At 40.4% G+C, this 13,124-nt stretch overlaps 1 protein-coding gene across 2 annotated transcripts in view; it reads right to left on the reverse strand.

The window, feature by feature from the left end:
• Stox2 (storkhead box 2) overlaps nt 1-13,117 on the reverse strand; it is a 103,780-nt gene extending 90,663 nt beyond the window's left edge. Inside the window, exon 1 of one of the 2 annotated variants that reach the window (XM_010641056.2) lies at nt 12,783-13,117. In XM_010641056.2, the coding sequence (XP_010639358.1) occupies nt 12,783-12,948 (166 nt within the window). In that variant the 5' untranslated portion in view covers nt 12,949-13,117. The remainder of the gene's footprint in view (nt 1-12,782) is intronic. The other variant, XM_010641057.2, reaches the window with a different exon arrangement.
• Nucleotides 13,118-13,124: the final 7 nt, after the last annotated feature.

Below are 13,124 nucleotides of genomic sequence, written 5' to 3' on the forward strand. Positions count from 1 at the left end.
CTATATCGTATAGCTTCATTACTATTCTTAGGTATTTTAAACAGCAAGAGTTTTCTGTGTTAGTGTTATTTTGTTACACACCCCAAGGACTACACAGATGCTAGATTTTGCAAGTCCTACTAGCAGAAAAGCTAAATGAAGGTTAGGCTTCCACATTTTTCACATTCACTATGCTGCCATGAATTACGGAACTCATCCTCCTGACCACTGAAATACTGCCAGAAACTGTAAAGGATTCCTTCAAATGGAGTCACCTTCCCATGGGGAGTCACAGCAGCACCTTTGCCCCCAGAGAGAAGATTATAATACACAGTTAGTGTAATATACTCTAAACCAGTGAAGTGACTCTGATCAAAGGCACAGACAATTCATCCAATTGTAAACACCTATGTTTGAATTAAAATTCCCAATTTACTAATTTCTTGATTATGTTGTACTTAATCTTATCTCCCACCACACAGACCCATGCAACTCCTATCTGTCCTCTGATAGTGTCATTTTAAATTATTGTTCCAGGTCCTGTGAATTTGCTCAAATATTTGGATCGTGGCCTATAGTTACCTTCAGAATAATATTCAGTTTAAATTCTTCTAGCAGCAGATGGCAAAACTTTGATTGCACTAATATTTTATAACTAAAAAGTCAAGATAAGTACAAGAGAAAATGGAAAAGTAGAAAAAATGGATTGCAAATGAATGAAACTATGTGTATACATGTGAAGTTACACATCTTGTTGTCAGGCACCTCTGTGCTAAACAAGTTAAGACCCAGGACTTGTGCAACTCCAACTACCTCATCTCCAAGAGGCAGGGATGTTCCCTGTGTGACTGACAGCTCATGATAATATCAAGCCAATTAAGACTGCAGAGGAGCTCACAAGGGCATGAAGAAACCCACTCTATCATGATAAGACAAGGAAGGGCAAGAAACAGCACTGTGGAAATAGTACAGCAAATCCCCCACCCAACCCCCTGACAGGTCTGAGGAGGCTCCACTATTGCTTTTCAGGTAAGGAAAAGTAATTCTAAGAACTTCAGCGGGCTAAGTAGAGATTACTTTAAAATAACACACATAAATATTTAAGGCCAGACTCATTAGAATAGCAAAAAATCTTAGAAATCTCTCTCCAGACTATAACACAAGCCTCCCAAGTGGGGCTCCTCCTACATTAGGGTAAGTATGAGATAAACCATTGGGAGGTTGAAAGAAAATGCTAAGTACAGTATTTTATTTAAAAATAAGAAATTAATTTTACAAATGTTTAACATATAGCTTAACAGTAAAAGTGCACCATATGAATGTGTGTGTACGTATATAAAATCTCAGTTTTGTCTTTGTGCTACTTAAAATATTAATTAGTGGCTCTTTTCACAGAATTGTTCTGAGGTCTATCTAAGTCAGGTAATGCTTATACAGTGCCTACCAAGTACTTGCTTGATAAACAATGGTTTCCCTCTAAAGGGGCAAAACTAGCTGAGAGTAAAGAGGCTCCCTCCCCTAGGATCTAAATTTCAGGAGCTCCCCACAGCTCTGTTATTTTGTCCATGAAGCCAGGGACTATATCCAGGCCCTTTGATGTTGGGTTCCCCACTGCCTCACTTAAGGATACCTGACCAGGGACTGCCTCCAAGATACCGCACCACCATTTACCAAATCTCTAACAATCCCATAGTGTCAATGATGCCAGGCAACTCTACAATTCCACTCTACAGTGCCTCACACATAAGCATGGTATTGGACAATGGCAACTCTACCTCAAGGTCAGCATAGTATATATGACTACTTATTATTTCTTTGGCATCTCAAACAATCCTTGCAACCCCCACCCTCAATATTTAAATCACCCACACCAAGCCAGGTACAAGGTGTGGGGAAACAGGATCTACCTTTTCTAGAAGCTATACTTCTACTGATAAAAGCTAAGTCTTGCAGAGTCACTAATAGAGGCAGCTTTTGAAGTAGTTGGCCATAATCATAGAAAATAAATTAATCGCACCCTTTAGGATTTTCTTTCAGTATTTTTCCCTTGATATGAAGGAAGAGAAAATAGTTGAAAATGACTAAGTAAATTGGAAACTTGGGTGGATCCAGCAAAAGTAAGGAGCACCAAGCCTGCAGATCCTTGAAGGACCAGGTTCGGATAAGGTAGCAGCTTGGAAAGCTGCATAGAAGCGGGAAGCCTTCCTCTTTCCCCAGCTAAAGCTGAAGTCCCATAGCCCTAAGTCTGGCTGCCAAGCCATCTGCTCTTAGGAAAGGTGTTGAAATATTAACACCTGTGAAAAGTGGACCCCAAACTGCAGCATCCCCCTTTACTTCCCATACAATCCTGAGGGTTCATTGGAATGAACACTTCTTTTCAAGACCCACCAAAGAGCTTGGCATTTTGGCACAGACCTATGATCCCAGCACTCTGAAAGGCTAAGGTAGGAGGATCCCAAGATTGAGCCCAGCCTGGGCAACTTAGCGAAGTAACAAGATCCTGTCTCAAAATAAAGAACAATTTTGAAAAAGGTTGGGGATGTATCTCAGTATGAAAGCCCTGGGCTCAATCCTCAGTATTACCAAAAAACAAAAACACCAAAGGAAAAAATGCACTTGGCTTGGAGAACAGAGTTCATGGGGGATTACCTCTAAAACTGGCCTTGAAAGATGTACCTTAGCATCACAGCTTTCCTGTCTCATGCTGTATTTCTGTGAGACCATATTCACTGCCTATACAAAGACACACACACACACACACACACACACACACACACACACACAGAGCTGAACTCCAGAAGCTTTTTAAACATTTACCTTCAATTGAAAAGTCAAAATAAGTATCTCAGATTAAAGTGTCTGCTTAGGTGGAGGAATAGTTTTCCACTTTAAGTGAAGCCAAGTTCTCTTAGATTTATATTTCACAGTAATATTGAATACACAATGATTCTGCACTATTTTTCCCAAGCAGGAAATTCAGGGACAAGTGAGCCCACTTAGACAGATGAATAATTATGCCAGTTCTTTTTTAGAAGATCATACACCAAAATCAATAAGAAATGGAATACCTTATTTCTGATTAAATGAATACCAAGTATTACGTTAAGAATCTGATTTACCGCTGCTTTGAACTCCATCTGACCCTGGGTAGGTTGTCTGCTGACACCCTTCTTCTGCATCCTCAGATGGAAAGCATTTAGGAATGACTAATTCTGCATCATTATGTCCCAAAATAAATAATAATATAATCTCAAGGACGTATTTAGTTCTCAGAGTGTCAAGCACTATGCTGGTAATTTAGGGTGCATTTGTTCCTTTAATCCACATTTAAAAAACTGTAAGCTATATATAAATTAGATGGTATTTTATCCATATGTCAAAGATAAAGAAACAGAGGACAGACTAATGATATAAATGCCAATGTTACATGGACAGTAAGTGTGTGCCTGGACTCTAACCTATGACTGTCTGACTTAACAGCCCCAAGTCACAATGCTTTAGTGTTACATGGATGCATTTTATGAACTCAAGGCAGAAGCCAATATTACAAAAGTGGAAAAATCCATCAGACGTTATGGTCATCTTTGGTCCTCTGGCTTGTTCACTCTCTGGCTTCACAGACTTTTAAAAAGCATTTTTTTTTAAAAAAAGTATTTTTAAAAGTGAATTAAGATATGCCCATTGTTTACATCATAAACAGCTGTTACTAAATATGGAAATATATGTCCAAATACTCGTTTCAATTTTGAAAATCGATGAAAATGAAAATTCAAATGAGTTCACTAGGTTAACAGGAAGCTCCATTCTAATTACAAGCACTAGCATCTAACCTAAAAGGGACAACTTAACTTAGACACTTGGTGCTGTTTTACAGTTCTGTGAAAGATGCTCTCTAGATTTTTTTTTTTAATTTTGAGACAGAAGTCTGTATTTGTACAGCCCAATGGATGTGGCTGCCTGTTCTTCTGGCCAGCATGAGTGCAGTGAGGTGACAGAGGCATCACAACTGCCGTGCAGTCCGTGTCCCTCACCCAAGGATGCCAACTGTGCCTATGGTTAAAGAACAAACTGGAACACAGAGACCTCACTGTACCTCCTGGGGCAATCAGCAAGACTCTACATCCCCGTATCTATATATTTATACTCTACTTATGCACGTAACTCACACCTGGCCAGATACTGGAAATGCAAGCCAAGGGAGACCTGGGCCATGTCCACGAGACTTTTCCAGACTAGGAGGGTCAGACAAGAAAATAGGAGAAAATGAAACAAAGGAAATAAAATGTTTGTAAATGGGAAGGGGAGGAGAGGGTGAATGGAGGGCAGGGACAAGGGGGAAAAATGAGAACTAAAACCTGTCATGTAAAGATACAAGATCCCAATGATGAATGTAACTGTACTGTATGCCTAAAATGTACCAATAAACTTGATGAGAAAAAAAAAAAGAAAATAATGACAGACAAGTCAACAATGCTAGGGTGCAAAAGGGGTGCCCTGTCTGGCTCTTCATCACAGGATATTTTCCCTAGAGTCTGTGTCTCTTCTTCTGCTTACAAGGACACCAGTCATTTTGGATTTAGGATTCATCCTACTCTGGTATGACTGCAACTTAGCACGGTGACATCTGCGAAGACCTCACTCCCAAATAAAGTCAGATATAGAGGTATGAGGGGATAGAGTCTGCGGAGGTGGGGGCACATCTGAAAATAACAGGAATTACACATACATAAGAGAATGGTTCAAGTGCCGGGCAACTAAAACTCTTTTGAATAAATGACAAATATTCCATGCACCTCAATCACTATGAGGGCCTTCATTTTATCTCATAATGAAATGTTTTCAAAGCAAAGAGTAGATGTGCCCAAAGCAATAAAGAGTCTACTAGTTCTCTTTGGGGAACCAACCAGACAGGAATTTGCAGTAGGGGTGGGGAGGGGTGTTCACTAAAAAGCTAGTTGGTTTCTACCTCTGAAACTATCTATGGCCATCAGGGTAAGGCTAGGCATATACATCCTGCTACCCTTAATGCCCAAAGCCATCTGCCAAATATCTCTCTTTTATCTTTAAAAAGAGAAAACTTGGCCTTCAGGGGCCTTTATGGATTAAAGTAGAAAGATACATGGAGATTTTAACTGTGAGCGTGAGTTACCTAAGCCATAATTTTTCTACCAAGTAGATGTATGACAGATGTTTGAAATAATACATTATTTACATAGCCGGCCTCATCTTTTGTGCTGCTACTTGCATAGCTCAATCTCTTGTCAAACCTGACTAAAGATTTCAATAGCTTGTTGTCAACAAAGTAAGTTTCTGAATCAATGCAAATATTAATAAAACAAATCCAAAAATTAAACTGTACTTTGCTTTTAGGAACAGGACATCCATCTCCAAGCAATCCTAACCTCCACTCTCCAGGTTGTTCAAAACCTGAAGAGGACTCAGAGTCAGTGGAATGCAACTGACCCTCCATCTGCTGGAAATAAAAATAACTTAAGTCATCTGTGCTCTCTACGAAGCAGAACATAAACTACAAAAAGCTAAGCTATTCTTGTATTCTCAACAGACATTGCTGCATGCATGACCTCAACCTGTCCCTATAACCTTGTCTATTCATTTGTGCCTAAAAGACCTCCCTGCTTAGACAAGATCATCTGTTCCTCCAAAGTACAAATCATCAGCTCCACCTTCCCCACTGTCCTGCTCATTTAGCACATTCTTCCAAAATAAAAATTATGATTCACCGTTTACTTTCTTTCAACTCCTAAGTCCAGCAGCTACAAAGAATGGCCAGTTCCTCCGTTCTCCCTTCTTCGTTTCCTCTTCCTTTCCACCTGCACTTCCCTCTCCTACAGGTATTAAGATTATTTGGTACCAGTCGGGAACATGAGTTCATTTTAAGTGATACCTCACTGAGTGTTTTTAACTGAAATTGTTATTGTCATTTTAATGTGGATTAGAAATAAATGTAATATCCAATACAACTCATAATTTCAGAGAAGGGAATTTCTAAAAATTATGTTTAAAAAATGTCAAATTTTTAAGAAAACTTTTAAATAAATAATGGTATTGGTCTGCTATGGCTTGGATGTGGTTTGTTCCCCAAAGGTTCATGTGCCAGAAGTTCGGTACCAATGTGTGCAATAATAGTGAAAGGTGGTGGCTCTTTAAGAGATTATTGGACCATGAGGACACTGCCCTTGGGCAGGGATCAGTGCTCATTGTATGGGAGTAGATGAGGTCTCCTGTGATTGGGTTTGTTATCTCAAGAGTGGGTGGCAACAAAGCAAAAGCACCCCATGTGTTCATTCCCTTTTATATGCAGCCAGCTCCCTTCAGACACAGCGCAATGCAATGGGGGAGGCAGAAAAGGGGGCTGTCATCAGGACACTAGCATCACTGTATTGAGACCTCCCAGAACTATGAGACAAATAAACCTCTACCTGTTGTTAGCCGTGGGTATTTTGTTATATTGACACTAAAGAGACTAAGGCAAGGTGGTAACTGGCATGATTTTTAAAAAATATCATCATGGTGGCAAGCTAATTCCTGGCAAAGTTGAGAAATATGGTTCTATGGTGGTTCCTTGTCATCCCTTATCACCATAAGGGGTCCCCAACTGTCTACAGATTCTAAATGGTCATGACACCCATTTATCCTGCAAATCACTGCCGTGTACACCTTCTTGACATGCTCCTCTCATTCTTTCTCTCCCAAAGTCACAAATATGTTCCTTGCTGTGTAAACTACATTCACTCAAATTTTGAAAGCCCACCTGACTCAGCTCCACACTATTTATAGTTACATCCCAGTGTGGACCCATTTTTGTGTCCAGTTTTGTGCCTTGGTTCGTATTGCTTCTATAAAACCCCTAACCTTCTCTTTCCCCATTTCTTCAAACCCTACCCACTCCTTCAAGACCTAGCAAGTCCTCACTGCAGGCAGCCTTTTCTAAGGAGCATCCTTCTCTTCTGTGAATCTGTTACACTTACACCAATCCTATCAACAACCTTACTTGACTCTTGATTGTATCCTATTATTTACTGCTTTCCAATTGCCAGCTCATGGACAGCTAGTCCTGTGTACCAACCACAGTGGGAGATTCCACATGTGCAAGACACCAGGATATAGATCTGTAACTTCTACAGTTATAAAAAGATGACTCACATTAATACTTCAAGACATCGCTTCATCTAACATTTTAGAAGCCATGCTTTTGTCACTCACTCAGTAAACATTTTCTGAGTCCTGATAAGTGTCAAGCTCTGTGATTCTTGGTAAAACAGAGATGTGAATAAAGCAGGTTCTGTCATGGAGAAACTGGCCATCCAGGACAGAAGACCTACAGGTAAATTAGTGGTAAAACGCAACATGAACATGTTGCTATAATACAAGTACAAAACCAAAGTCATGGGAGTGATTCACTCCAAGAAGATCTGGACGAAGAATGAAAGGGGGAAGATGCTCTGGTTCTGCAAGGTAAATGGGATTCTGCCTGACCTAGAGAGTTAGGGAGCTAATTCTGAGCCCTGTCACACTAGGACAACAAGATATAACTGAAGTCAAAATGTCCTGAGAGCCTAGAGCACAGGACAGTGGGGAAGGAGCTGAAAAGGGGGTGGAAACAGTGGGAAACACCATTACATGAAGATTTTATAGTCTACACTTCATTACTATGCAAGAGAGGCATAGAAAGGGAAGCAACATGACTCACTTTGCTTTAGGATTAAAAGTAATAAAACCAAACAAAATGCCTGTGGGGACACAAGGAGAATGGACTGGATTGGAGAAGAGGTTATTTTGGAAGACAATGTAACACAACGGAAGATTTCAACAGCAAGAATGAAGAAGAGACAAATAATTGTAGACATATTTAGGTAGTAGAAACCAATAGGATTTTCCAGCCAATTGGTTGGACATTCTATTGTCAAACAAAAATAGTTCAGAATTTGTTACTTAAGGAAAAGTTTATTACCTACTTTAAAAATTACCCATGTCATTTTATTCTCGTGTTCTACAGCTTGAGTCGATTTAGAGTTGATTATAGTCTATGCACTCTCACAAACTACAAGAACTACTACATCTAGATTAGGCATCATATCATTTTCTGAGCTACAAAACTCATCCTAAACTCATGTTAGTGTACTATTCCACCAGCAAGGATCTCACTGGATTTTGCTCTCAGGTTACATCTGAATTCAGCATAAGCAATCTTGTACCAAAGAATATACTACTAAATGAATTATCTGAACTCTCTGAGGCACAGGGAATTTATTAAGGTCCAAACTGCTCTAGAGGTGTAAAAATTCTAATGTTTTTATACAATATACTCATATTCCTTTTTTCAAATAAAAACATTCACAAGAGTGTAAAAGATATTGAAATACCAAGAGAGGTGATCTTTTGTAAGCACATTTATGTTCTCTTGGGAAATAAAGAAAAAAGTCATTCACGACTGAGTATAATGTTCCTCACTTACACCTGCCTGATGAAAGCAGTCAACACAGGCATTTTCAAATTAAAACACAGTTGGAGTAGGTAGCCTGAAAATGGATCTCTGCAAAGAGGAGAAAAGGTGACAAGGATGCTGTTTATTAAAATTTGCATATGATAATAATCTTCCAGATATTAATCTATCATCTTCCTCTATTGCTCTAGTCACCAGGTCAATCCCTTAAATGTACACATGAATTATAAGATTTGAAGGTAACAGGAAGTAGGACTCCATTGCAATATGACCATGATTCCCACATACAGAAGCACCCAACTCCATTAAATAGAAAAGGGCAAAGAGTTCTTCTAACAACTTATGTGCCAGTGTACAAAGGTCTTGCTCTTACTCATTATAGAGCCACTGCAGAGCCCAATTCTGTAATGGAAGCATAGGACCAAAGGGCTCAGTACAGATGGAGGGAGGTCATATTACTCGCCAGGGACACAGCTGGTTTGTGACAGCCCCAAATTAGAACCTTGAGTGTCCATCCTCCACTCCCAGAAAACTCCCATCTCTTAAAATAACAGAACACGAGGAACTGGAACACACAGTTAAATGTGCCCCAGAATTAGTTTCTATAAAATGAAAACTAATAAAGGAATCAATTGATGTGTTGGCCATTCCTTCCACTGATTATATTCATTAATCAGCAGACAAAACTGATCTAAATTTCCTTAAGATGTCAGTTTAGGACTTTTATCTTTCTTTTTTGCATCCTTTAAGCTACGGTATATTAATTGTTTGGTTTATTCTTTAAGGACAGTATTTAAAATGACAAGTATCAAAATAAAAAATGCCATGACTCTGCTTTCTCATTCACAAGTAAAGCCTTTTATGAGCGTTCTCTTTAGAACACGGAAGTGGAAAGATTAATTTGCAATCTTGGTCAATAAAAATGCCCCTAAAACACTGGTGGAATTGTATAATGAAAATAAAGAGGCACACATCCCCCGTGCTGCTGGAGGGGAGAGTGAAGAGAAATTAAACATTAGCAGCAGCAGAATGAAGAAGTCATAGCTCACACAGTTACAACAGAAAAGGTTGCAACAGCTTCGTCCACAAAATGTTTGAGGCCTTGAAAAATCACTTCACAGTGGTACATGAGCTGGGCATGTTTGCATATATCTAGTAAGAGGCATTATACAGATTTCCCTTTCATGGGGAGTTTTACTTTTATGTCTAGTAGATATCACAATGTCTAGTTATAAAAAAAGGGAATGATCCCACGTTCATTTGATTAAAACCTCATTTCTTCTTCAGATAACAACACGCACATTTTATTATTCATCTCAATTTGAACAAAAGGCAAGATTTCCTCCCTTTCTGCCCAGAAACTACCAATGGAAAATTAATATGCCAGAGGAACAATGAACTCATCTCCTGGCCTGTGAACTTTCCTGGTTGCTAGGAGGCTTGTGAATTCTTAGGGTTACTTTAGATGTGGTAGCATGGATTGGGGGCTTACAACCTTCACAGAGGGCATGGTCTTCACGACTGAAAGTTTCAGTTTTTCATCTAACTGTTCCTTTCCAAGACCTTGTCAGTTTTATGTGTGCCTGATCTAAACTCTTGATCTTAAGTGTAGTTTATCCTGAAGGGATACAAAAAGCCAAGGCTAAATGTCAAGTCCACTCTATAAATCACATTTTACACTGGTTATTACTTATTTCCAGTTAGAAATGGTGCAGCTGTCTCATTAGAAAACTATCACAGAACCTTACAATTCTGCTCACAGCACTACTGTGTGTTTGACAGGTATACTGGACCAAAAGGACTGCTATAAATAGCTATTTCTAATAATTTCCCCAGATCTCTCATTTCCCAAATCTAAAATAAAGATTACTTCTCTTAAGTTATCTTAAGTTATTTAGTACATCTTTGAGAAGGCTTGCCTTGTCCTCTGAACCCAAGTAGTTTACCCACAACAAAAGACCCTGTTTACTAAAATTGAAGTATGGTAACACCCACAGTCGTTAAGCCACATGGCTGGACAAACAGAAGAAATATGGAAAGCTGTTTCACCACATTCAGCTGGTGTTTCTAAGCTACTTCATTTCCTACGTGACAGTCTCTGTACCCACAGCAACAAACTGGATACAAGTGGATTTCCTTCACATTTTCTAAGAGGAGGAGAACTTCTTATAAATGATCTCAGAGTGTTGCTACATAGCATCTATTTCTATCAATGGTCATACTGAAAGGAGCCATTATTTGGAAAGGAAATAGATATCCACTCATCCACACACACACACACTTATCCCTCAAAAAAAGTTGCATATGAGAAGAATCCACCTACTCTCTCAATATTCACTATGGGGTTTTGTCTTGATATTTACTATTTCCTTCATTTAGAACCAAAATTCACTTTCTATTACTCCATATATTAGCTAACATTTAAAATAAGAATAAATAACAGCCCACCTTCCCTGGACAAAAACTATATTTATCAACCTTTAACCCCATGAGTCTAGCAAGGCACTCCATAAAATGCTGAATGAATGACAGCTCTTCCTATGGTCTTTTATGCTCAGCAGTAACCTAATATTGAATCTGGACAGAAAACCACCCACCTGAGACAGGTTACCCTTTATTACTACAAGACCATCTTACCACCTGCAGGTCAAGAGATGAAATAAGAGAATCACATAAAATTAAAAGTTGCTTCTTTATGCCCTCAAAAATGTCTTGCAGTATTGTCAATAGCAAAGAAGTTCTGACCCAAAGACAGAAAATGTAATCATAATGAAACAAGGCTAAAACAGACAAAAAAGTCTCCATGGGAATGTGCCTGAAATTATTAGTCTTGCAGGTTTGTTGAAGAAATTGCGGCCACCTGACTTTTAGAGCTTCACACTTAAATGTCAGTACTGGCTCCTTAAGAGGGACAGAAAAGAGGGATACCGCTAAGTGTGGAAGAAAGACATTCAAACCCTAGTTCATGTAACCCAGGATTATCTGAACACAGTGTAGACATGGATTTATGTTTTGAGGTTAGATTTGGACCTAGGTGCATTTCCAAATGTACTGCCACAAGTCTGAAGAGTACAGCAACCACATCAGTGATTTAAATAACTGAGGTATAAACTGTAGTTGTCACTTCCTTCACAGACTTGGCTTTTCATGAAAGAGAAAATCAAGGGAGCCTTATTGCCAAAATAGTACAACATCCTTGTGTTGTCTGATTTTGCAATAAAAAGATAGTTATTTTATTTAGGTTTTATATGCATGGCAATGCGGCCACAAGACATTTTTAAAGCATGAGATACTGACCTTAGTTTAAAAAAGACTTGCTGTTTTAGTTGAAAGATAGTAAAGCTAGACTGTAAGTACCAACCACAAGCTTAAAACAATCTTTGCAGTTAAGGCAGGGCTTAGAATGATTTGGTATAGGATGTGGTTTAAAACAAAATCTCAGTTCTTCCATTACACTGTGTTTAGAAGCACCCTAACTCTTTTCTGAATGAAAAATAAATAAAAATGGGTATCTTCCAGGCCGTTACTTATCAGTGATTTACAACAAGTAAGAAGAAATCAACTAAAGGTTTCCAGCATCTCAAGTATTTTATCCCTGAGGCCTCGAATCACAAACCAAAGCCATCTCATTCTATTTCCAAAGAGAACAGGCTCATTCAGAAAGGCTTTTAAGGGTACTGCATTTTAAGAGAAATCTATTTTGAAGCCTCCACTTCCATTTACCATTTTGTTTGTCCTTCCTGTCTGACAGCCAAACACACGATTCTGCCTCCATTCCTTCCATGCAGCCTAATTCAAAGCAACATATGCTAAATCCACGCAGAATCATGTGAGTATTCAACCCGCACACACACCATTACCCCACAGAACGTATCCGATGAGCTCCTACATAGTTCCCTGCGTGCAAATCAGACGAGCCTGAGATGTGCACATACACTGGAACCGTCAAGAACGGTTCATGAAACCTGTTCCCTCTGAAGAAAAAGGGGCTGCTTAAATTCCCAGGAAGGTAACTGGCTACAAGGCAGGAGCAAGGGAGGCTGGCACTGCGGGCAGTACCGGACGCAGGCTCCAGCACAAAGCTCAAGGAGGCTGCATCGCCCGAGCTTGCAGTCATTTATCTCCCTGCAGCCCCAACGCTCGGTTCGTCCCCCCTCCCTGATTTCACCTAATAGCACTCAAACCCCATATTGAGAGGGCCTGCGGTGGATCTCGCAGAGGTACAAAATGGTGGATAGGAGCTAATTTTTCCCTGTTTTCCCCATAACTTATCGCATCCATCACCGCAGGTCCTCGGCCGCGGTGCATCCGGCCCGGGGGCCGAAACGCGGTTACCAACCTGATGTCATGTAGCCCCGAGAAGCCTGGGGCGCGAAAGCGGCGGGGAAGCGCTTGTGCAGGCGGTAGTCCTTCTCGCTGCGGGACCTCATGCGGTCCGAGGCCCGGTCCGAGAAATCCGAGCTAGGCCAGGCTCGCCGCAAGGTTGTGCTCCGGGTCTTCTTCATGGTGGGGAGGGCGACCTGCTGCCCCGATCCGGGGGCCTCAGCGCCGGGGCGCAGCGCGCTGCTTCATCCGTCTACGGCGGGCACGACCCGGGCGGACTCTGCGCATATTTTCCCAGCCCCTCCTCGTCGGCGTCTACACCGCCAGCGGCGGGGCCGGCCCCCCCCCCCCCCCCCCC

The sequence above is a fragment of the Fukomys damarensis genome, unplaced genomic scaffold (genome assembly GCF_012274545.1).
Source record: "Fukomys damarensis isolate Sample0158 unplaced genomic scaffold, DMR_v1.0_HiC HiC_scaffold_18, whole genome shotgun sequence".
Lineage (NCBI taxonomy): Eukaryota > Metazoa > Chordata > Mammalia > Rodentia > Bathyergidae > Fukomys > Fukomys damarensis.